Genomic DNA, 27,272 nt, shown 5'->3' on the forward strand with positions numbered 1-27,272 from the left:
CCACCTATCTGTTTACATCAGGATTAATCTCTTGTGCAAAGAATTATAGTCAGCTGTCGTCTTCCAACACACTATTCAAATATGGCTAAGCATAAGCATAACTTGCCCACAGATACGAGTATGGCTTTCGGTGGAATTAAATCTCATAATATTATTGATACTAAAGCAACACGCCACCATACAAGGAAGTGTAGCTTTGAATATAGTGTTGTTACAGTGAGTGTAATCTAAATAGCTTCGGCAAAGGGAAGATGAAACAATAGTAGCGTGTAACCAAACAAGTTGTACAGGCCATATAGATGTAGCTTGCATTCTGGAGATCATAGGACCAAAACACATCATCAGCAGTCCTGAAGATTGTTTTTCGTAGTTTCCCTATTTTTACACCAGGTACTGTAAATCCTAGGGCCGTTATTATGGCCACAGCTCTTCTTCCCCAGTCCCTGCCTTTTCCTATCTCATAATTGAGGAATATTCATCTGAATAGCACCACGATTACCAAAAATAAAACCCACACACAACCTACCTTTTAGTTGTCACTATTATGTGTGCTTAACTGGCAGTAAATATAATTGTATCCCTCCCGGTTGATGTATATGACAGCCCTTTGACGATTGGGACAAGTAATTCTGATATGTATGTAGTCGAAGTGACCTATAATTCTATGGAAATTATCCCGTGTATAATAAAATAAATTGGTTGCCAAGAATTGTAGTCAAGTTGACAGTTATTGGACTGTCCCTTTGTCAGTCTCAAGAAACAAGTCTCCTGAAAAGCAAAATCGTATTTTAAGCTGTACCTCCCTATATACAGTATTTCAAATGAACTGTTGTGATTTCGCACCAGATGACCCGGAATCGTCTCAACATGATAATGCAAATTATCGGTATATGCTTCATGGTAGCCTACATTACTTCTGATTGTGATTTACTCCTCACATTTGAGGTTAAACAGTGTTCTTGACAGTGTTTAAACATGGCTGGTTGAACATTGGTTTTAGACAGTGTCTAAGTGATAAATAGCGTATCTGCAATGCGACAGCCACACTTAGACATTGTTTAATCGTAGACATCGTCTAAACACCGTTTCTGCAATCGGCCCAAAATGTTGTAAAGTGAAATATTGTTGTGTGTGCTTTAAAGGCTTTTCAAAGACTAACAAACTGTTTATCTATGTCAATTTGAGAGGTGAACAATTTTCAGGAATATTTTGAGAAGCAAGGTGCTGTAATGTGTTTAAAGTATAGGTGGTATATCCTAGTTTGTTTTAAAGAAATTAGAGTAAGATTTTAATGGTGTCAGTGTGTTGTTTTTAGTCAAGGTCAATATGATTTTCGAACCCAAGTGCCCAGCCTGTCCATTCCCTAAGATACGACATCAAAGGATATATTCTGTATAAAATGCTTTTGTTTCGCCAAGGGGTTAATTTGCCTTTTTTTACATTTTTTTTTTTGGGGACATGGTGCAACACCTGGCAAAACAAATGCCCCTGTGAAAAATGATAATGACAAGGATTGGACTGCTGTACGGGAGAAGTTAGATGTTAACTTGGAAGATCTTGTGTCAGTTGACAATTATCTAGTGAGATCAGCAATACATGATGTCGATGACATGGTCGCGGATCATGCTGCCGCTACTGTCCAAGATGAAGACAGTGATGAGGAAATTGAATCTGGAGATGAAATAGTCCCTACACGAAATGAAGCTCTCAGAGCAATCAGTCTGCTCCCAAACTACATGATCACTGTTATTTCTAGTGGCGTATCAAGTGATGTGAACAGTTACGAGGGCCATCCGGAAAGTAGTACCGATTAGCACCGCATGAAGTGCTGATGACTCGGGTAGCCGCTGGGCAAGGTCAGACCGCGTCAGTGGCTTGTCTGTCTGCTCTGCGCGAGGATGCGTTACGCTAGCATTGCCTGTGTTGTGTATGTGATCGTTTAAATTGTTTAAACAAATTGAGAACCCCACCAGATGTGAAGTGAGGGCCATGATTAAATTTCTTAATGCCTGAAACGTTCAACCTTGTGATATTAATCGCCAATTAATGGAGGTGTATGGAGACAATGTGATGGACGAGTTGTCTGTTCGGCGCTGATGTCGCAACTTCAACCTGGGGAGGGGGAATACACACAACGAGGAGCATTCAGGGAGACCATCTGTCATTACAGACCAACTGCTGAGCGCAGTAGACGAATGCGTGAGGAACGATCGGCGCGTCACAATTGATGAACTCTGTGAACATTTTCCTAATGTGTCTCAAACAATTGTTCATGAAATTGTCAAAGACCATCTGCATTATTAAAAAATCTGTGCACGGATGGTCCCTCGCATGCTTACAGAGGAGCACAAAACCAAGTGTATGGCTGCAGCACTGACGTTTCTGGGACGTTATTCCGATGAAGGGGACTCTTTCCTGACTCACATCATTACTGGGGATGAAACATGGGTTTGTTATGCATCACTTGAGAGTAAACGACAGTCAATGGAGTGGCATCATGCTCATTCACTAACCAAACCAAAAAAATTCAAGACAGTTCTGTCCACCAGGAAACTCATGGCAACCGTTTTCTGGGATCACCGAGGTGTACTGCTCATTGATTTTATGGCCCGTGGAGACACAATTAAAGCTAATGCGTATTGTGAAACATTAAAAAAATCATGGCGGGCAATACAAAATCGACGGCGGTCTATTGTCGACAGGCGTCATTCTCCTTCATGACAATGCCAGGCCTCATGCAGCTGCGATAACACAACAACTTTTGCAGCAATTCAAGTGGGAAACCTTCGATCATCACCCATATAGCCCGGACTTGGCCCTTTCGGATTTTCATCTCTTTACGAAGCTTAAAAGAGCCATGACTACGTATCTCAATACGCTGGCGGTGGAGGACTATGACGCTAGAATATAAAAACTTGTCCCACGTTATGAGAAATGCCTAAATTTGCTTGGGGATTATGTGGAGAAGTAGTGTAAAGTATGCTCTTTCCAATAAAAATGAGTGTATTTGTTAATATTTACTCCTGTGTCTTTATTGCACAAACGGGTACCACTTTCCGGATGGCCTTTGTACTTAAACCGCATAGAAAATGTAATTGTTCACAGCAGTAGTACACACACTCAAAGATCATCAATCAGACGTTTTTAATAGAAAGTGAGATAAAATTTGCATTTTGCATCAGAACTACAGTAATATACAATAACGTGCTGTAATAATAAAAATTATTATTATTATAGATTCAGATCATTACTTGTCCTTAATAAAAGTGAAGTTTCAGCCTAACAGATACAAAATGAGAACAATGAAAACGCCAAAAATTAACCCAGAATTTTTCAGATTAAATTTCAATATTTTCCTTGCAAATTTACCATCAAATGTCCCCTCAGACTGGAATAATAAAAAAAATATAGTATGCAAGGCGTCCCAGAAAATTGGCACACCACCTAGAAAATGGAAACACAGATGGTGGAATGACACGTGACAAAGCAATAGAACTAAAAATTAGAACATGGCAAATATGGAACTCTCATACATCTGAAATCAAATGGCAAGAATTCCTTAAAAGTACAGAAGGAAACATCCAAAATTATTAGAGCAGAAGAACAAAAACAAGACCAAACCCGTCTGAAGGAAATAGACGACTAAGACTTCTAGAAAAAGAAATCTAGAAACTACTACAAGAATTTTAAAGAAGAACTCCAAAGTTACGAAGCTCCCAGTCTTTGCTTCAAACGTCCAGACAGATCATTAGAAACAAATAACAAAGAAAAATGCAAACTTCTTGCAGACTACTTGAAAAGTCTATTAAATTGCAAAAGTCCACAAAACCAATTAACCTTTGAAAAACCTACACCAACTTCGGACTCAGAACCTCCCACTCTAGAAGAAATCAAGCAAATAATTCAAGAATTGAAAGATAATACAGCACCAGGAGAAGATGGGACAATTGCTGAAATGTTGAAATCAAAAAATGTTCAAGAAATCATATAGAACATTTGGATTACTAAGAAAATTCCATAAGACTGGAAATGTGCACTAATTCACCCACTCTACAAGAAAGGTAATAAATCAGATATAATCAATTACAGGGGAATTTCTTTACTATCAGTCATCTACAAAATTTTCTCTAAAGCCATATTGAATAGATTAGAAAAACAAACTGACCACCTCATTGGAGAATATCAGGCAGGGTTTCGAAAAGGAAGATCATGCCCAGAAAAAATCTTAAACCTAAAAACTATTTAAAAAATTCGTAAAACAAAACAAATAATACCTTTGTTAACTTCAAAAAAGCTTACAATCAATAGACCGATAGACTCTATTTAACATACTGGAGAAATTTCAAGTCGACAGAAAAACAAGGGAATTGATCAAGCAAACTCTAACAAGCACAACAGCGAAAGTTAAATTTTGATGATGATGATGATGCTTGTTGTTTTAAGTGGCCTAACATCGAAGGTCATCAGCCCAAAGTTAAATTTTTAAGAGAAATTTCAGAGCCATTCGAAATACAACAGGGGTCAGATAAGGTGATGGATTATCATCACTACTATTCAATCTAGTTCTGAAAAAAGTGGTTCCAGAATGGAAAAATGAAACTAAAGGTAGAAATATCGAAAACAAAATTCACCTTGATTGCCTTGCCTTTGCAGATGACTTGGCAATCCTCTCCAACAACAAACAAGCAGCACTCCAGTTCGTAGAAAAACTTCATAAAATAGCGGCAAGAACAGGTCTGCAAATTTCATATGAAAAGACAAAGTATATGGAAGGTACAAAATAGGATCTAACAACCACCCTCTAATTACTAGATATGGGAAAACCTACAAAGTAGATACATTCAAATACCATACGTAGGCAAAATTATACAACCAAATGGGATAAATCAGCAAGCAAACAAAGAAAGAATTTCAAAATTACAAAAAGCATACAAAATTGTCTGGAGCAAATAGAACAATAAATCTACATACCAAAACGCAAAATTACGACACTACAACACAGTTGTCAAACCAGAAGCCCTTTATGCCTCCTTTTTTTCTTTTTGCTAGTGGCTTTACATCGCACCGACACAGATAGGTCTTATGGTGACGATGGGACAGGAAAAGCCAGGAGTTGCAAGGAAGCAGCTGTGGCCTCAATTAAGGTACAGCACCAGCATTTGCCCGGTGCAAAAACGGGGAAATCATGGAAAACCACTTCACGACTGCCAACAGTGGGATTCGAACCCACTATCTCCCAGATGCAAGCTCACAGTCGCGCACCCCTAACTGCATGGCCAACTCGCCCGGTCCTTTATGCATCAAAAAATCTGATAATTGGTGGCAGATCACAAATTAAAAAGATTAAAAAAACGAGAGGAAAATTCTAGGACGTAAATGCGAAAATGGTATTTGGATGAAAAGGAAATCACAGCAAATCTATAAAGTAACACAAAAAATCACAGACACCATCAGAAAAAGATTAAAATTCTATGGTCACCTGATCAGGATGGATAACAATAGGCCAAGAAAGAAAATACTACATCTTGCAGTATCTCTAAAAAAATCACAACTGGCTTACAGAAATAAACAAAGATCTTCAGGAAATTGGTAGAAATGAAGAAATCTTGCAAGACAGAAAAAAAAAAAAAAAATCAGAATTCTCATAAACAAACACAAATTTGCTGATCAACCTAAAAAACAAGCTACAGGATGGATGGAAGAATGCAAAAAGCAGCACAGTGAAAGGATGAAGAGATTTTGGGAAGACAAGAAGAAACCTTGTGCTAAATAAGTTCACACGCACTCCTTAGTTGGGCATTACAAATAAAAAGTTAATAATGATAATACAGTAAAATAAAATACAGTAATAATAAAATACATTACTGAAATATTGTTTCCCAATTGTTTTTCCACCTCACAAATAATTTCCTGTCCATAGCTCTGTCCCACTTATTATGCGTCTAAAACACAGTCCCTTGAAGTGCATAATAACAGCGTTTTACCGTATATGTATTTCATTTTTTGTGATATTTAGCCAAATTGTTGATTATTTTTATTTGTTTCTGAATTTTCAGTTTTCCTGTATTGTACATTTTTTCTGTAATCTTTACAAAAAGACACAGAATCGAGGTTGTACTGTACTAATTTTCTATGTAAGCTGAGTGAACCTTAGGGCCATATGCCCCTACAGAAGTAGAAATATTGTTTCTCAATGTCTCAAGTTCCTGAAGGTGAATCGAACCTATGACCTTCTGGGATAACTGAGTACATTTTTAACACCTCAATGCAGCAACTCTTACACTCAGTACTAAGGCAAGGGCTTTTGCTGAGTTAATGTCTAGGCTCTAGTAGTGGAGTATGGTCATTTAAGACCATTCATGGACCATAGAGGTATACATGTTTGGAGCCTGCCAATTTTTGCTTCTCCTAACCGTAACTACCTACTCCTGCAGACAGATGAAACTTTTGTGCAGTTTACTCTCCTTTTCTGCAAATAAATAACCCTATTATGTACGGTATCTTTATATCAATACGTTTACAAGCATATTTCCATATTCTTCGAGCAGTGTGTGTAATGACAAATGGGAAAGTTGTAAAGTGAAGCAGTCCAGTGAAAAAAAAAAAAAAAAAAAGCAGACATTTTGCACTGAGAAAGAAACTCAATGGAAAAAAAAAAAAAAAAAAAAAAAATTCTTTACAAATGATATTAAAGTAATGATCATTTTGTCTGTGGCAGTGAAGTAAAAGTGTGGTAATAGGGAACAAAATATGATAACATGAATGCTAACAGTCAATCTTCTTTCAGCGCCTATCTACTCCAAAATTTGATATACTTAATGGTCTAAATAACACTGAAGAAAAAAATCAGTCCAAAAATACATAGATTATTATTTCTTAGACAAGATGAAATTTGAAATTACATGAAATGGTTTAGAACTATGCTGTTATCTCTCCAGCCAACTGCTTATGATAGTATTGAGTGCATTTCAGGAAATTATGAATGTATCTTTTTTTTTCAATGTTACAGGTGCATATTTTACATTTTTGTGTCTTGATAATATATGTTGGCTACACTTGTGTCTAAATCAACAGAGTTGTGCAAAATTCTAATAAATTAGTGATAGTAAGGCCAACTAGCTAATAGACCTGAGTATATACAGATAAGAGAGTCAAGCCTCATTTGATCTTCCATATCCTCCATGCAAATTTCTTACCATGATACTAGGACCAGAGAATTAACCTTCTTTCTTTCCTCCAGCGGTTCTCATGTTAAGTACTGTTATGTGATGTTTTGTATGTACGACTATGTGACGCTGTGCTGCTAATGTAAACAAAGACTAATAATCAATAAAGTGTGCAGTAGAATGATAAGAGGGGCTCAGAAAAAGAGGACCGTTAGGACCGCTGAACATAAGGGCAAAACAAGATGACGGGATTTCAAATAACTTGTATATTTTTCTTTTTGAACCAGCAAAAGGGTAACAATATATACTCTAGCAAGAACAATTTGGCAGGATTATCTTTTTTTAATAAATAGAAAGACTGTATAGTATAAAAAAGGAGCATAGAAATAGACATCAATTAATATTTGGAACGTACAATTAAATATGAATTAATTTAGATCCTAACAATTAAAGAGGAATAGACTACAAATTGAAAAACTGTGGAGTGAGAATGCAATATACAAATAAATATCAGTAAATTTAGGATATACACGAATTCTCAAAACATAGCTGATAATGAACAGAGGCACCAACTTGAAGTAAGTTAATATATATTTAAAGTTTGTTGATGAATAACAGATTTTCCAAAAATAATAGCTAAACCTAACAGCAATGCAAAGTGTAAGCATGTGCTAAATAAATGCACTGATGGATAAATATGTGATATACACAAAAAGGATTATCAGCAATTCCAAGTAGATATTTAGAAGAAATAGGTTATAAGAAAATTCATTAACATGAAGATATGCAACGTGAAAAAAGTTGATTGAAGGGATCACAGCACATACTTAAAATGTGAAACATTAATAGGAAAGTAGTTCCAAAGGGATCATAGTACATACTTAGGATTTGTAGTGATAGTCACACATTCCATAATAATACAAGTATGCATAAAAATATGAAATATGACAGGAAATCTTATACAAGGTACAAACCTATGGTATAAAGGGTCAGGATGGGAGAAATAGGATATCAAAAGAACATGACGCGAAGTGTACGTCAGATAGAGGTTATGGCAGAAAGCCATCCAATTCTATAGTTGCAATTTGACACGAATGAAGGTAAGTTCTTAGTATAAGTATCTTGACTGTCCACAAAGCGTAGACTACTCCCTCAACTCCCACCAAGATGTCCGTAGAAAAGAAAGGTTAACTTTAAAATTTGAATAGGAAGGTCTCCATATCTCTCACCTCAGGGTAGCAGCAGCGAAGTGATGGGCAGAGAGAATCTCATGCCTTGACGAGGTCTTGTGCTCTTTCTATTTCTCGATTCCACCTGCTGAAGTAGGCAGGGTGGCGAGAATACATTGACTGAGCAAATGTCATGGGATAGCGAAGCACTGATGCGCAGGTGTGTTATCTGCGCACCACACGCCCCCTGTGCCAGCGGCAGTTGTATAGGAGACCTTGTGAGCAGTGGCTGTGCATGTGACAGGTGTAACATGGAATGTCGTCGTGAGCTGACACCGTTTGAACGGGGTATGGTGTTCGGTGCCCGACGGATGGGAAGTGCGATTTCGGAAGTGGTGCGGGAATTCGGCTTCATACGATCAACCGTGTCCAGGGTGTATCGTGAATGGTTGAATGCGGGTGTCACTGTCCACAACAGATGAACGACCGGCCATCCAGCCACCCTCGATGACCGTGACCGGCGACATCTGAGACGGATTGTCAATAGTGACAGACCGGCAACCGTGCAACAAATCACGGCTCAATTCACCACAGGCCGTGCTAGACACGTCTCCCAGTGGACAATCCGTAGGAACATGGGTTCTATGGGGTATGGTGCAGCACACAGGTGCCACTGTTAACCCAATGTCATCGGGCACAACGACGTGCATTTGTCGCCAGTCACCAGGGATGGACACTGGAACAATAGTGTAACGTGATATGGTCGGACGAATCACGATTTCAACTGCAACATGCTGTGTATCGCGCAGACCACATGAAGCGATGGATCCTGCCTGCCTTGAAGGTGTGGTCCAGGGTGCTGGTGTCTCTGTTATGGTCTGGGGTGCATTTTCCTGGTATGGAATGGGCCCCCTAGTTGTTCTGGAAGAGACTTGGAATGGTACGCGGTATGTTGAGCTGCTCGGAGACCATCTCCACCCATTTTTGGCCTTCCAGCATCCAAACGGTTCTGTGGTGTTTCAAGATGATAACGCGCCGCCACATCGCTCCCACGTTGCCCGGGAATGGTTCCAGGAACATGCAGCGGAGGTCCAACGACTGCCATGGCCACCCAGGAGCCCCGATATGAACCCTATCAAGCGTATCTGGGATATCCTGGAACGCAGGCTGCGTGCCATGGATCCTGAACCCACGAACAGACCAGCATTGACGGCTACTCTGAAAACGATTTGGTGTCAGCTGCGTCCAGAGGACTACCAGGGACTTGTCGACTCACTTCCACGGCGTCTCACTGCAGTTCCCAGGGCCAGAGGAGGCCCCACATGCCATTAGGTGACTATCCCATGACATTTGCTAAGTCAGTGTATAGAGGCGGAGAGATCATTCTAGAAAATGTATTGTGACACAAACAGCTGACGTCAGCGCAGGAAACAGATGAGCATCAAATGTGGCGACCAGACGAATATCAGCGGGAGGGAGTGGAGGATTAAACGTGAAAAGATATGCAGCGTAGAGATGAAGAGGTAAGTTCACAAAAACTGTATAGTCAGTATATATAGCACATGAAGTAGGATGGCACAGTACAAATGATAGACAATTAAATGCAATAACTGAGGACAGAAAGAAAAATTTACAGTATATGAACATATTCTGATAAATATTACAAGCAGAAATAACAAATTATCTGCAAACTTACCAATGGGCCATGACATTGCTGCATATTTCAACAGCATCCCATTCGATATTGGAAAGTCCTGAAACTTCTGTATATGATGCTTCGGTTAACAGATGTTGCAATGCATGGCCGAACTGCAAAGGAAAAGTTTAACTATGAGAAGTATTGAAATAAAACTTTAAAAACTTAAAAGCAAGGCAAAAATAAAGAAAAATAACACTATTCTTGACAGACTTTTGTGAAGTCCAATTTTCATTCTTTGAAATACCGTCCTGTTACCAAACTATTTGAGGAGTATCGTATTCATATTATTCTATCACTAAATACATCCTAACATTGTAGTGAAATATTTAACATGTACTGTAAAACTGTAAATAATATGAGAAGCACAGTAGAAGAGAATCAGCAATCTACTGTGATGTGATTTTCTACAGCTGGAAAGCATATACAACGTTGGGGAGGAATGGAAATAAAACTGCACCACCTTCAACATATATTTCAATGTCTTCAAGAATAGCTCTGCAAACTCACTGTTAATGAGCTGATGGTGGGAATGTCCCTAGAGCTGTTGTTACAGTAATGGTTTTTGCCTCTGAGGCAGCAATTATATATGGATTTTATTGAAGGTAATTGTATTTGAAATGTTCAATACAATAGTCATCGAAGAGAATTGGACATACTGTATTTACCTGCATTATTTTCCCACCCTTAATTCTGAAATGGAAATTTGGAGAAAAAAAGATCTGCATAGTTTTCCGACAATGACTATAACTTTTCTGTCATCAATGTGTTTTCTACTTTTTTTTAAAAATGTGTAGTGTGTAATATGACATGACTAGATGCCATGGAAGTTATCAAGCAGTATCAAAGTAAAAAGCCATCTTCAAGGGCAAATCGCAGATGAATGGATCACGGTCTATCTAGTATTAAAAACTTCATTTTTTGTCCGTATTGACTCAAGATTTTACAATGCTTAGTAAAGCTAAAGGTTCCACCTATTCAATACGTTATCGTAATGGTCTATTTAGAACATCACATATTTATTTAACTTATCATAAAATACATCTTTGGTACCGGTTTCGGCAATCCACTATGCCATCATCAGCCATTGAGTTTTTTATAGCAAGGAACATTCAAAAATTTAAAAATATGCAATAGCAAGTCCTATTCTTACATGAAAAACATTAAAAATATAGCTAAATAGCATAGGCCCATTGTACTATACAAATTAACATGTCTTTTTTGAAAAATACAATATTATTTAGTGCATCTAAAATTATTTTATATATAATTGGCAAAGTCTATGATTTGGTATACCTTATGTACAATAGAATCATGTAAAATTGATAAAAGAATCTACTTTTTGCCATTTAACCAGTTTTTAAAACAACAAGTCCTATTTTACATGGAAAATATTAAAACTTGGCTAGTTAGTATTAACCCTTTTTTTTATGTTATACAAGTAACATGTTTTGTTAAAAAATAAAGTATCTTTTTGTGCGTCTAGAATTGTTTTTTAGGTGCTTAAAAAGACTATGGTTTGATATAGTTGATACACAGGAAATTTGATGTTTCTATAAAAACCTCTGTCATTTTTAACACAGTTTCTTAGTTCCTCATAATATGCGACTTATACTGTTTTAGATAATAAATACAGGTTCTTCTTCCTTAAAACTTATTGAAACAACAGTCTGTTTGACTATGTAAGTCCTGATGTGTTTTTTCTTGTTTGAGTATTGCTTCTAGTATTTTCCACTGTAAATAACTGTGTGGCTGAGGCCGAAACTATGGTTAAGATCTTGAATATTATTTTATGTGCCAGATGGAAATGGGCCGTAAATAGTGTTAATCTCGAACCAGTACGGACCTAAAAAAGGAAATAGTGAAATGAGTATGAGTTATTGAGAACGATACGCGGTACTATAGAAAAGAATTGAAGATATGAAACTCACCTCAGGTTGAATGTAACAGCGTGCAGAGAGAGTGAGGAACAACTGCTGAATGTCTAACGCCAACCAGCCGGCTCAGCTGTAGGGGAAGGGGACGCAGGAGAGGTTGCGTTCGCGTGTGCCTGTGTGTCAGGGGGGCGTGGACTTTGCCGGGGATAGTAGGCTAGCGCGCTACGTAATATTTTATATACGGATTGATTTTTAGGAATTTTTAAACTGTTAATTAATGAAATAAGCATGTCAAATAAAATTGTAGGTTTTTCCGAAATATCATTTAGATTGTAATTGGGATTATAATATTGATCTAAAGTAATGTAACATTGCTCTGTTAGGTCTAGGAGTGGGCCTTTATTTATTGTTTCGATGATGTCCAAGTCCTTGTTGATACCGTAAAAATTGTGTTTGTATTCCTGTATGTGCTGACCTATTGCCGAAAATTTTCTATATTTTATGGCATTGACATGTTCATTGTATCTGATATTAAATGATCTCCCAGTCTGTCCAAGGTAAACACTGGTACAGTCGTTGCAATGAAACCTATATACACCTGATCTATCGAATGGGTTTTGTATATTAACCGATTTTGAGTTGTAAAAAATATCTAAATTTCTATTATTGGTTTTGAAGGCAATATTGACATTTCTTTTTTTAAAAATATTGGTTAAACGGAAAATGTCAGAGTTAAAAGTAAAAGTAGCATATGTTTTTGTTTTGGGTGTTTCTTTTTGTAATTTAGTATTGGGTTGATGTTTAAATTTATTTATTATGCGTTCTATAAAACATTTGTTGAAGCCATTATAAGATGCGATTTTGCGTATAGTGTTGAGTTCTTTTTTACGTTCTATATTGGACATGGGTACATTAAATGCTCTCTGTATTAAATTATTGTATGTAGCTCTTTTTTGACTAGGAGGATGTTCAGAATCGTGTTTGATGGTCGTGGCTGTATGTGTCGGTTTTCTGTATATTTTGTATTTTGTATTTGGCGTTAGACATTCAGCAGTTGTTCCTCACTCTCTCTGCACGCTGTTACATTCAACCTGAGGTCCGTACTGGTTCGAGATTAACACTATTTACGGCCCATTTCCATCTGGCACATAAAATAATATTCAAGATCTTAACCATAGTTTCGGCCTCAGCCACACAGTTATTTACAGTGGAAAATACTAGAAGCAATACTCAAACAAGAAAAAACACATCAGGACTTACATAGTCAAACAGACTGTTGTTTCAATAAGTTTTAAGGAAGAAGAACCTGTATTTATTATCTAAAACAGTATAAGTCGCATATTATGAGGAACTAAGAAACTGTGTTAAAAATGACAGAGGTTTTTATAGAAACATCAAATTTCCTGTGTATCAACTATATCAAACCATAGTCTTTTTAAGCACCTAAAAAACAATTCTAGACGCACAAAAAGATACTTTATTTTTTAACAAAACATGTTACTTGTATAACATAAAAAAAAGGGTTAATACTAACTAGCCAAGTTTTAATATTTTCCATGTAAAATAGGACTTGTTTTAAAAACTGGTTAAATGGCAAAAAGTAGATTCTTTTATCAATTTTACATGATTCTATTGTACATAAGGCATACCAAATCATAGACTTTGCCAATTATATATAAAATAATTTTAGATGCACTAAATAATATTGTATTTTTCAAAAAAGACATGTTAATTTGTATAGTACAATGGGCCTATGCTATTTAGCTATATTTTTAATGTTTTTCATGTAAGAATAGGACTTGCTATTGCATATTTTTAAATTTTTGAATGTTCCTTGCTATAAAAAACTCAATGGCTGATGATGGCATAGTGGATTGCCGAAACCGGTACCAAAGATGTATTTTATGATAAGTTAAATAAATATGTGATGTTCTAAATAGACCATTACGATAACGTATTGAATAGGTGGAACCTTTAGCTTTACTAAGCATTGTAAAATCTTGAGTCAATACGGACAAAAAATGAAGTTTTTAATACTAAATAAGTCTGCCTACCAAGCAAAACGAAAAGCCTATCTTTATAAGAGCTTACGTATTAAAATAGGGAAATTGAGCAAGGATATTAACTTTATAAAAAAGTGTATTGCAAACAAATTAACTCCAAAATTTCTAAAGAACAGGAAGTATGTTTCAACACATCAAAGAAAGGTACAGGAAAAAACCAACAAACTTTGGCTTCAAAATGAATTGAAATTTCTACACAAGAAAAAATCCTTTTTAAATAACCGATTATATGAAACTCATCTCGAAGTAACTAAATTATTACCAGCTGTACAGTGGAATATTTTCCAAAATACAGTACAAAATGCATTAAATAAAATACTTTCCCAAAAAGAAAACACGCTAGATAGAAAGTTCCAGACTCTTCTCAATGAAACCAACTCGAACAAAGCGGCATCTAGAAACACATCCTTACATAATATACAAACTCAAAGTCTACCTCAAAATCTAGCCCACCGGGCGAGTTGGCCGTGCGCGTAGAGGCGCGTGGCTGTGAGCTTGCATCCGGGAGATAGTAGGTTCGAATCCCACTATCGGCAGCCCTGAAGATGGTTTTCCGTGGTTTCCCATTTTCACACCAGGCAAATGCTGGGGCTGTACCTTAATTAAGGCCACGGCCGCTTCCTTCCAATTCCTAGGCCTTTCCTATCCCATCGTCGCCATAAGACCTATCTGTGTCGGTGCGACGTAAAGCCCCTAGCAAAAAAAAAAAAAAAAATCTAGCCCAATTTCATCAGCCATTTGTGAACCTATCAAAAGTTAACTTCGACCAAGAAGAAATAATAATGCTCTCCAAAGGACCTAAACATAATTGGCCTAATTACAACATCGCCAATAAGGCTAAACAACTAATTATTGAAACAGAAGCAGCCATCAGTAAAATGCCTACAGACATTCAAAACGAAGTTAGGTATGAAGCTAAAAAACAAATTAAAAACATCTTTAGCACACCAGCTATAGATTTTAACACAACCCAGCTTGAAAATAGAAAAAAGATCTGTCAACTTAAAAACAAAATAAAAAATTCAAATGTTGTCATCACAAAAGCAGATAAAGGTAACGCCACTGTTGTTTTAGACCAAACAGATTACATTACAAAAACACAGAATTTCTTTACAGACAAAACCTTCACAATCATAGATAAAGATCCAACGCAATCTATTCAAAGACAACTTAAACAAATTCTTAAAAATACAACATGCCTCTTTACTGACAGCGAAAAGAACAAATTAATTAATATGAACCCCAGTCTACCAACAGTAAAAGCACAACCTAAAATACACAAAAATGGTGTTCCTATACGCCCCATAATAAACTTCAGACCTAGCCCTCTGTACAAAACAGCTCAGTTTATACAACAATTTTTAAGCAAGCATTATACATTTCAAGCTAAGAAATCAATAAGAAATACTTCAGAACTAATTAAGCAACTAGAAAATTTCAAATTACAGGCACATCATACCATGCATTCATTCGATATCACCAATATGTACGCCAACATCAAACCTGAAAAAGTTATACCAATCGTTCTAAAAAATTTGCGCACTCACAACAAACTTAGTCAACTTGAAATAGATGATTTCATACTAATCTTGAAGTTCCTAACTAATAATAATTATTTCATTTTCAACAAAGTAATTTATAAACAGGACGGACTAGCAATGGGTTCGCCGGCATCAGGTATCTTAGCTAACATATATATAGATTTTCTGGAACACACTAAAATCATAAATAATAAGACATTCAATAATATAGCCTTCTGGGCCAGATTTATAGATGATACATTTATAATAATGGATCAACGCACAACCGACGCCCCTTCCACCTTAATACATCTCAACAACATTGATAATGATATACAATTCACAATAGAATCTGAGAGCAATAAAACCCTAAATTTTTTAGATCTAACTATTACCAGGCGCCCATCCTCTTTTGAATACAAAATATACAGAAAACCGACACATACAGCCACGACCATCAAACACGATTCTGAACATCCTCCTAGTCAAAAAAGAGCTACATACAATAATTTAATACAGAGAGCATTTAATGTACCCATGTCCAATATAGAACGTAAAAAAGAACTCAACACTATACGCAAAATCGCATCTTATAATGGCTTCAACAAATGTTTTATAGAACGCATAATAAATAAATTTAAACATCAACCCAATACTAAATTACAAAAAGAAACACCCAAAACAAAAACATATGCTACTTTTACTTTTAACTCTGACATTTTCCGTTTAACCAATATTTTTAAAAAAAGAAATGTCAATATTGCCTTCAAAACCAATAATAGAAATTTATATTTTTTTTACAACTCAAAATCGGTTAATATACAAAACCCATTCGATAGATCAGGTGTATATAGGTTTCATTGCAACGACTGTACCAGTGTTTACCTTGGACAGACTGGGAGATCATTTAATATCAGATACAATGAACATGTCAATGCCATAAAATATAGAAAATTTTCGGCAATAGGTCAGCACATACAGGAATACAAACACAATTTTTACGGTATCAACAAGGACTTGGACATCATCGAAACAATAAATAAAGGCCCACTCCTAGACCTAACAGAGCAATGTTACATTACTTTAGATCAATATTATAATCCCAATTACAATCTAAATGATATTTCGGAAAAACCTACAATTTTATTTGACATGCTTATTTCATTAATTAACAGTTTAAAAATTCCTAAAAATCAATCCGTATATAAAATATTACGTAGCGCGCTAGCCTACTATCCCCGGCAAAGTCCACGCCCCCCTGACACACAGGCACACGCGAACGCAACCTCTCCTGCGTCCCCTTCCCCTACAGCTGAGCCGGCTGGTTGGCGTTAGACATTCAGCAGTTGTTCCTCACTCTCTCTGCACGCTGTTACATTCAACCTGAGGTGAGTTTCATATCTTCAATTCTTTTCTATAGTACCGCGTATCGTTCTCAATAACTCATACTCATTTCACTATTTCCTTTTTTAGGTCCGTACTGGTTCGAGATTAACACTATTTACGGCCCATTTCCATCTGGCACATAAAATAATATTCAAGATCTTAACCATAGTTTCGGCCTCAGCCACACAGTTATTTACAGTGGAAAATACTAGAAGCAATACTCAAACAAGAAAAAACACATCAGGACTTACATAGTCAAACAGACTGTTGTTTCAATAAGTTTTAAGGAAGAAGAACCTGTATTTATTATCTAAAACAGTATAAGTCGCATATTATGAGGAACTAAGAAACTGTGTTAAAAATGACAGAGGTTTTTATAGAAACATCAAATTTCCTGTGTATCAACTATATCAAACCATAGTCTTTTTAAGCACCTAAAAAACAATTCTAGACGCACAAAAAGATACTTTATTTTTTAACAAAACATGTTACTTGTATAACATAAAAAAAAGGGTTAATACTAACTAGCCAAGTTTTAATATTTTCCATGTAAAATAGGACTTGTTGTTTTAAAAACTGGTTAAATGGCAAAAAGTAGATTCTTTTATCAATTTTACATGATTCTATTGTACATAAGGCATACCAAATCATAGACTTTGCCAATTATATATAAAATAATTTTAGATGCACTAAATAATATTGTATTTTTCAAAAAAGACATGTTAATTTGTATAGTTCAATGGGCCTATGCTATTTAGCTATATGTTTTTCATGTAAGAATAGGACTTGCTATTGCATATTTTTAAATTTTTGAATGTTCCTTGCTATAAAAAACTCAATGGCTGATGATGGCATAGTGGATTGCCGAAACCGGTACCAAAGATGTATTTTATGATAAGTTAAATAAATATGTGATGTTCTAAATAGACCATTACGATAACGTATTGAATAGGTGGAACCTTTAGCTTTACTAAGCATTGTAAAATCACGGTCTATCTGGTAAAAGACACAACGTTAGCAGCTACATGAATGTTAAGTAATTTAGTACATGAGCAACCAAGTTGATCACCAATTATTTGATGTATCCAGTACTTTCTCTGTCATTCTGGCAACAACTAATGAAACAATCACTTTGATGTCATATTTAATTCCATCATGACTTTTCAAAACACAAAATTTCTTTGAAAATGCATGACTGTCTTCATTAAAGCCCTATAACAAAGGTGACTACATTAAAAATATACTGTGTAGTTGGTGCATTACGAAACCTGCATCATTTAATACCTAAATATCTCTGTTATTTAACATATGGTCTAGCCAGGGATAAAGGAATAAAACAATACAGTAATTTCCATAAAAGATATTACATTTAACAACACCAGTCTAGCTATGGTCTAATTGTTTCAATGGGCAGTCATTAGTTTCTATGCCGCGAATGAGAAGCACAAGCGGCAACATTGCAGTAACGAGACCACTTGGCAAACTACAATAGGTATCAGTCTATGCATGCAGCACTATTGTGCTTGTAGCAACCATGTGCAAAACGCCCACTTGATCTATATCGTATAACAGACTCTGTGCTAATTATTTTTATGTCAGTGAATAGCGGTTATTGACAGGCAAGAAAAACAGGAGTTACAAAGCACAGTTTAAATTAACAGCGAAAGCATTCACGGAAAATACTGGTAATCATGATGCAGCATGTGATTTTTGTGTAGAACTATCACATATACTCTAGTGAAGTAAACAAAAAGAATAGTTGCAGTGTGCCAAGAAGACAGTTTTTTTTCATTTTGGGGACCGAAATCCAGCCAGTATCTAGAAACTTGAGGGGGAAAAAAATTAAAAGTACATAATTGGATTCAGAAACATCAGCTATTCAGTTTCACACAAAATGCTACAGTTAAAGGCACTGGAGATCGCAGAGAAAAGCACTACAGGTTTAAAGCAAGCACAAGGTGACTCTGCAGACTCATGAAGAGGAACAACCTTTCCTTTCACAGGGAAACATCTGAATGACAGCGACTGCTGAAGGACCATACCGCAAAAATGGTGAAATTTCATGAGTGTTTTAGATTCCAAATTAAATTTGTCCCTTCACTAGTTTTTGAGGTTGAAACGTGCTAAAAAATAATTTAAAAAATAATAAAAGTAAAATAAAAACATGTCAGTAAATACAGTATGTATACCATGCCTGCAGAAAACTGTACACCTCAAAACACCTATCGATGAACATCAAACTAAGACACTATAATGCAGTAGTCAGGATCTGGCAGAACTTAATGTTAATAATGCCATCATAATTAACAGGAGCAACTACTGTTCAGCTATCAAAACCAGACCCTTTCTAAACATCCCTTACAGAATCTAAGCACACTGAGACCAGGAAATGGTCCGAGCAATGCAAAACAGAGTTCAGCCAGAGAATGAAGGATTACTGGGTCAACAGAAAAGGTTAAGGTACGAAAAAGAAAATATTAGAACTGTAATTTTTTTCTCCATTTGATCTTTAACTGAAGTTGTTTCTGGTTCATTTTTTACTTTATTTATCATTCTATTAATACTTTTTCTGGAGTACCCGTTGTTCCGAGCAATTTTGTGGATTACATTTATTTCTCTGTCATAATTCTTCTTAGACATAGGTATATTCATAGCTGTATTAATTAAGATGTAAAATGTTGCCTTTTTGTGTTGACCTGGATGACTGGAGTCATTTCTAATAACATCTGTTTAAGGAGTAGCCTTTCTGAAAATTTGAAAATCAAAATGACCATTCATCATCATCATCATGAATTCCTTCCAGCAATTTCCAGCAAGCCGTCAAAATGACCATTATTATTTCTAGTAATTGTTAAATCCAAATAACGCAAAGTTCCATCATTTTGAGATTCCATCATAAATGGTGTTAAGTTGAGTGAATATGATCAAAAACTGGAAATTAAAAAATATATATTCCATTCACTGCAGTTGGATCACAATGAGAATTTGAAATTGTCACTAACTTTCATTATGTTAGGTCCAAAAATGAATTTATATTTCATTCAAAATGTCGCCAATTATTTAAATTTAATTGTTTTTGCTGCTTGCGTTACGTTGCACCAACACAGATAGGTCTTATGGCGACGATGGGATAGGAAAGGCCTAGGAGTTGGAAGGAAGCAGCCATGGCCTTAATTAAGGTACATTCCCAGCATTTACCTGGTGTGAAAATGGGAAACCACAGAAAACCATCTTCAGGGCTGCCAACAGTGCGATTTGAACCCACTATATCCTGGGCAGTGTTGCCAACTTAGCAGATTTTCCGCTAAATTTGGCGGAATTAGAAGACTGTCGGCGGAGAAATATATCATTTAGGGGACAGCGGATTTCTTGGCAGAATTCTAGATTTACTATAGCGGAATTTAGTGTTTTATCCATTTTACATTTTTTTCTAAATTTGTACTCCAGTCTGTCTCTGAGCTATTCCGTATTTATTGTCAGGAGCTAGCAGTCACATGAGGAAAACATGTTATTTGGATTTGATATTATGAAATTATGGTATCATAAATTTGTAATGCGACAGATAATGAAACTGTGAGATAGTAGCATTTATATTTATGCTATGCAGGAAGACCTGTTCTGTGTGTGGCCCTTGAGGTAGGGGATTGACCTAGTTTGCACCCGGCAATAAAACGCCTACAAGTTTTAGCTTGCCGGCTCGCAGGCAGGGGGTTAATCCCAGTGAAACTCACAGATCAGGTGAGTACAGACATTTACTTTTATTTTTAGTATTATTTATTATTATTATTGCTCATTTTTATTGCTCATTATTTGAGATCAGATTTCTTGGCGGAATTTTAGCGGATTTTTAGTAGTATTTAGCGGATCTTGAAAATATAAGTTGGCAACACTGATCCCGGGTGCAAGCTCACAGCCGCACGCTCCTAACTGCATGGTCAACTCGCGCGGTAAATTCAACTGTTGGGCAGTTCATCTCACATGGTGGGGTACATATGATCACTAATTTATTTTACATGTAAAAACAGAATCAATCTATCAATATGTGAATTTGGTCACTATTTTGAGTTCTGAATATGTTAAGTATTTACAACAATGTATGAAATTTTATTATTGTCTTAATTTGTAAAAATAGTAACAGGGCCGCCGACTTTAGGTAAAGGAGCTTATTCATTTGGGTGCCAGTCCCCCCAGTAGAGGAAATGCCACTGAAACCCAGCAGGCAGCATCTGTCATAATTCTTCTTAGACATAGGTATATTCATAACTCTATTAATCTGTTCTCCAGGTCAGGGGTGGCTACAAAAGGCGTTTGTCCTCCAGATTGGGAGTGGCCTCTTTGAAACCTGGCGGTTAGGTGCAAAATGCCTTTGGTTGTGGCAGTCCATCGTAACAATAGCCCATATGAAGCATCAAAGTGAATCAGAACAAGGTGTAGCCTCCCCCAGAAGCAACGCGCATCTCTTGTGTTTCAAGTGAGGTGTGAGAAATCGAAAGAGGTCAATGATCCACTACTTGACCCAGGAGCTCCCTGGATAAGGGTGACGGAAGAAGAAGCAGAAGAAGAAGAATGATACACTTAATTCTAACAGTAGTGCTATACAAAACATTTCAATAATGGTTCCCTAATAAATCTAAATTACACAAGTTACAAGTAGTAAAAAAAAACTATATACTGTCAACATTAAAGATGATTTACCTACTCAATATCATAAATATTTATAGCATTATATATACACACATTTACCACAGCTTCTGCCCCCACACTATCTAACCAAGATGGAAAGGAGTACGAGGTAAATGAAAATTAAGAAGACAAGGAGGAGTAAAAAGAGAAAAAGAGAGTGCAGAATTAAAAGTATATGATTTCACCTTCGTAAAATTTCCTACCAAAACAGGATTAGAAATTTTATTGACAGCACTGAAGATGATACATGTTAAATTACAGTTCTGAGAAAATAAGTTGTTGATGGTATTGTTTATTTTGTCTTTATGGAATATGAACATGCACCTCAGGCAGAAAAAGCAAAAACTGTTTGAAAAGTTGTGCTAGGATACTGATTTTTGAGTTGGTCTCAGAACCTTTTTTATAAACTTGTATGATCAGATTCACCCTGCAAAAATTGCAATATTAGATATGGATAATGTCAATACAGTGATGAAAATGAAGAGTAGTATTTAAGATATTTGTATGAAAGTAGAAATATAAGTTAACAATTCTGCAAATGAGGTAACTTACTTGGTTTTATTGCTACTTGTTTAACGTTGCACTAGCACATCAAAAACGTTTGGCGATGGAAGGATGGGAAAAGGCTAGAACTGGAAAGGAAGTGGCCATGGCCTTAATTAAGGTACAGCCCCAGCATTTGCCTGGTGTGAAAATGGGAAACCACAGAAAACCATCTTCAGGGCTGCCGACAGTAAGATTCGAATCCACTATCTCCCAAATACAAGCTCACAGTTGCACAACCCTACCCGTTCGGTTGAGGTACTTGTCGGCAATAGAAATTACCTGACTGATCTCTTTACTTTGTGAATGTGCCATGTATGAGAAGTACTGGCTGACAATGACAACTGATGGTAATGAAAGCAACAACTTGCCATTATTGTAGACCAGTTCATTTAGAACTCAATACAGTGATCAGCGACAGGTGGTCACATAAACATTTCCTGTTGTTGAAAAATACGCAAATGATTGGAATCCCTTAATTTTATGGTACCATGCGAAGATTCTTTCTATTCCCTCTAGTCCTCTGCATCAAAATTCTGATTAAATGGAGGACATTGATGGTATATTTCCCCAAGACAAATCCACACTGATTCTCTGTTATTCTTGTCAGGTGAAGAGGCCTGTTATTAATGACCTTTCCATATTTTAAAGGTGCGTGATACAAGTTCTATGACTACAAAATTTTCACATAGTGTTATGACACCTTTGTTTTTATGAAATGGTATCGAGTCGCTCCTTCCCCATCCGTAAGTTGTGTTCACTGTCCACTGTCCTTAGAAGATAAGATCCAGTATTCGGGAGATAGTGGGTTCGAACCCCACTGTCGGCAGCCCTGAAGATGGTTTTCCGTGGTTTCCCATTTTCACACCAGGCAAATGCCGGGGCTGTACCTTAATTAAGGCCACGGCCGCTTCCTTCCCAGTCCTAGCCCTTTCCTGGCCCGTCGTCGCCATAAGACCTATCTGTGTCGGAGCGACGTAAAACAAATAGCAAGAAGATAAGATCATGCCTGAGATTATTTTAAAGAAACATGGCTATTTTATGCAAAAATCTTGATTTGATACAATTATGACAATTTACCTCTTCTTCTTTACTGTATCAACTCCAGATATTTCTAATTGATTTTTCTTCTTCTTCTTCTTCTTCTTCTTCTTCTTACTGTTGTAAGGGACCTAACATCTAGATCATTGGCCCCAAGAGATATCTTTAGAAATTTAAAGCTTGTTGTGTGTATAATTTAAACTAAAGATAACGGATAAAGAGGGGTGTAAGTGGTATTGTCACTGGTTTCTCACCCAAGTAGCTCAGGTTTAAACCCTAGCCAATGCATGTTGGATTTTTAAAATGAAAAGTCTCATCCATGTTGTTTATTATTATTATGTCCGACTCGTTGGCTGAATGGTCAGCGTACTGGCCTTCGGTTCAGAGGGTCCCGGGTTCGATTCCCGGCCGGGTCGGGGATTTTAACCTTGATTGGTTAATTCCAATGGCCCGGGGGCTGGGTGTTTGTGATGTCCTCAACATCCCTGCAACTCACACACCACACATAACACTATCCTCCACCACAATAACACGCAGTTACCTACACATGGCAGATGCCGCCCACCCTCATCGGAGGGTCTGCCATACAAGGGCTGCATTCGGCTAGAAATAGCCACACGAAATTAATTAATTAATTATTATTATTATTATTATTATAATATATAATTCGCTGGGGCCATCAATGACCACGTTAAGTCTTGTTGCATTTGACACTGAACTTGGCCTTCTTTAGAGCCCAAATTTCCCTCATTCTTTGTGAGTAGGCCTGCTTACGCTCCTCTGTCCAAGGGGCACCGCGTCTTCTCTTCGGTTGCTCGTCTCGGTTTAGCCCATTCGTCAATACTTTCTTGCGGAAGAGATCTCTGTTAAGGGCGTCTTCAGCTGAGATATGTAGCATTTGCAGGTCTTCTTTGGTATTTCTAAACCAGGAAATTGTGGTTTTGGGGTTTGAATAAAAAAAGTGAAAGATTCCTTTAGTTAACTTTCTTCCGTCCATTCTTTTCAGAAGACCGTAAAATCGTGCCCGTCTTTTTCTGATTGTGTTGGTAATTTTCTCTATTTTGCTGTAGACTTCCTTGTTGAATCTCTTTTGATGGATTCCATTTCTGTACTTTGATCCCAAGATTCCTCTCACAATTTTGCGTTCTTTTTTCTCCAGTTCTTCAAGGAGTCCTTTGTTGGCATTTAGAGACAGGGTTTTGGCTGCATATAGAACTACTGGCTTCAGAACTGTTTCATAGTGATGTATCTTGGTGTTTTGGGAAAGGCATTTTTTGTTGTAGATTGTGCGGGATGTTTGGTAGGCTATTTCCAGTTTGCGTACTCGCTCCTGAAGTGCTTCTTTGTCCAGACCATTTTTCATGATGATCTCACCCAGGTATTTGAATTTGTCTACTCGGGTGATGTCCCCGTATTTTGTATGGAGTTTTGGTGGAGCCTCTTTGATATTAGTCATTACTTCTGTTTTCTCAAACGATATCTGCAAACCAGTTTGTTCGGCAATTTCCTTTAAAATTTCAACTTGAGCTCTAGCGGTTTCTATGTTGTTTGAGAGAACAGCAATATCATCGGCAAATGCTAAGCAGTCTGTTGCGATCCCCTTGGATTTGGTTCCTATTCTCAATGGACTGTAGTTGGTTTCCTGTAATCTCACCCGCCAGGTTCTGATGATCTTTTCAAGAACACAGTTGAAGAGTATTGGGGATAGCCCATCACCTTGCCGGACTCCTGTTTTGATGTCAAAGGAATGCGAGAGACATCCGTGGAACTTCACCTTGGATTTTGTATCGGTCAGGGTGGCTCTAATTAATGCCAGCAGTTTCAAATCAACTCCAAATTCATTTAAGATGTTTAGCAGGACTTCCCGGTCAATGGAGTCGTACGCTTTCTTAAAGTCCACAAAGACAGACACATACTGCTTGGACCTTAGTGTACAATATCTGATGATCGTTTTGAGATTTTGGATCTGTTCAGCTGTTGAGCGACCTTTTCTGAACCCTCCTTGGTATTCACCTATTTGATGTTCCACTTGTGCTTATTATTATTATTATTATTATTATTATTATTATTATTATTATTATTATTAGAGCGCACTAATGTGCGTTACATAGTTCTAGTCTTCGCTATAATCACATAGAGATTTGTCATTGTTTTCACATCTTGTGATGTGATCAATGTCACAGAATTGATCACACAACGAGCGCTCACATTTTTCATTTGGGTCGTGATAAGACATATTCTTACATATCACATGTCGTAGCTTCTGGTTGGCGTTGTTTAGATTTCATGTAAAACTGGAGGTTTTGTGGCTTTGATCATACCAACAGCCACTAAAACTTGAAGCAAGCTTTTGATAAGGATAGTTTTTTCTCAACATTATATCACTTGTACGATGACTATAACAAGAAGCATACATTAATTGCTTGCCTTTCCAAATTTAAGGTTAAGTTTTAAAATTTGTTATATATACAATACACAGTGAATCAGTGAAGAGCTGCATAAGAAGACGAAATTTAGACTGGGACAAGATCATGGAAGAGGAACAGTGGAAGGAAAGAGGAAGATGGAGAAGTGCCATAAATAACCTGACCTGGCAGGAGCTGGATAAGGGGAAATGATGATGATGATGATGATGATGATAATAATGATATACAACAAACAATAATACAAGGAAACTTTTCAAAAATTTTTGAAAAAACAGTACTAATTTTATATGAATGTACAGTAACATCTGATTCATATTATACAAAAATATTAAATTGAGGCTTATGTGTAGTTAAAACATTAAAAAGTATTCACCTTCCTTCTGGTTAAATTGAAATTTAACCATCATGAAGCAGGATTCAAATTTCTGTAATTTTTCTAACCTCCGGTAGTAGTAGTAGTAGTAGTAGTAGCGGCGGTGGCGGTGGTGTTAGTGTTTGCTACCATTGTGCAACCACACAGTTACACACTAACACAAATTAACGCCAAAATACATAATATGTGCGAAATTAAAACTATAAGCACTTTAAGCACAGAAAATAATAACAACAGGATAACAAACATAACGACTAAGAAAGGATAATTGGGAAGCGAATGGGAACCATATCCAGGCGGTGAAAGGTATTGGCAATGCTGAAGAAGCGAAATCAAAGGGGATTTTAAACTTTGCTTAACAATTTATATTCAAATTAGAGCGCAAAGTAATCAACAAAATATATTTACAAATCGAAGATAATTTTCACATGAAAAACAATTTACCCAGAGTGTAGTCTATTTACTTATTTAACTTTACGTTTGAATATCTCACACAACATTCCACTGTTCATGGCGAAACATTTAAATCACATAATACTGACGAAAAAAAAGGAAAGTAATATTATACAGTAATGAGCATGTACATGTAAGAAAGGGAAATGACATATAAAATATATATCCTTTAGGAGGCAACCTCCTCAAAAACACTTCTGAGAAAGGGTGCCCGTCCTAAATGTGAATACTCTAAGATGACGCGGAATGACATAATACAATCATAAGGATACACGTAAGAAAGAAAATACGTTTAAAGAGATAATCTTGGTGCAGAGCATCTTCAGTAGGTAGCCCTCTCAAAAACACTACTGAGAAAGGGTGCCCGTCCTAAAAATGAACACTCCAAGATGAAGCGGGATAAACGAGACAGCCCAAAGGTGAAATTTACATATTATGATTACATCGAAAGGTGTTAAATATCTAATTTACAAAATCCACACAAGAAATGGGAACTGTCTGTTAACATAACTCCGATATGACTTACCGGTAGGCTAAGCCATTTTACTGTAATTTTGGCGACTGAAGGGAAAAAACGGGTAAGCTCCGGCAAAAGAATTTAAACAGAACTATACATTTGAAGATAACCTGAAAGATGAAAAACAACTAAGTGCTTACCTGTTGGAGGGGCCATGAAGACCCGTCAGCTGCTAAAGGCAACTTCTCCCTTCAGTGGTCACGATTCAAAGATGCCTCGGAAGAGCTAGGCTCTAGCGAAGCGCTTCTCTCCGGAAATAGGAAATCGTAAAACAACCAATGAGCGTCCGTTCTTTTTCCTTCACCCACTGATCAAAATAAATTTTATAATGACCAATAGGGGCCCAGGAATAAAATATG

General features: G+C 36.7%; 1 protein-coding gene across 1 annotated transcript in view; it reads right to left on the minus strand.

Moving 5' to 3' along the window:
- Positions 1-27,272, minus strand: part of LOC136874892 (uncharacterized) — a 213,949-nt gene that overhangs the window by 54,839 nt on the left and 131,838 nt on the right. The window contains exon 11 of the mRNA XM_067148597.2: positions 10,032-10,144. Coding sequence (XP_067004698.2) covers positions 10,032-10,144 — 113 coding nt within the window. The remainder of the gene's footprint in view (positions 1-10,031; positions 10,145-27,272) is intronic.

Source organism: Anabrus simplex, chromosome 5, assembly GCF_040414725.1.
Source record: "Anabrus simplex isolate iqAnaSimp1 chromosome 5, ASM4041472v1, whole genome shotgun sequence".
NCBI lineage: Eukaryota > Metazoa > Arthropoda > Insecta > Orthoptera > Tettigoniidae > Anabrus > Anabrus simplex.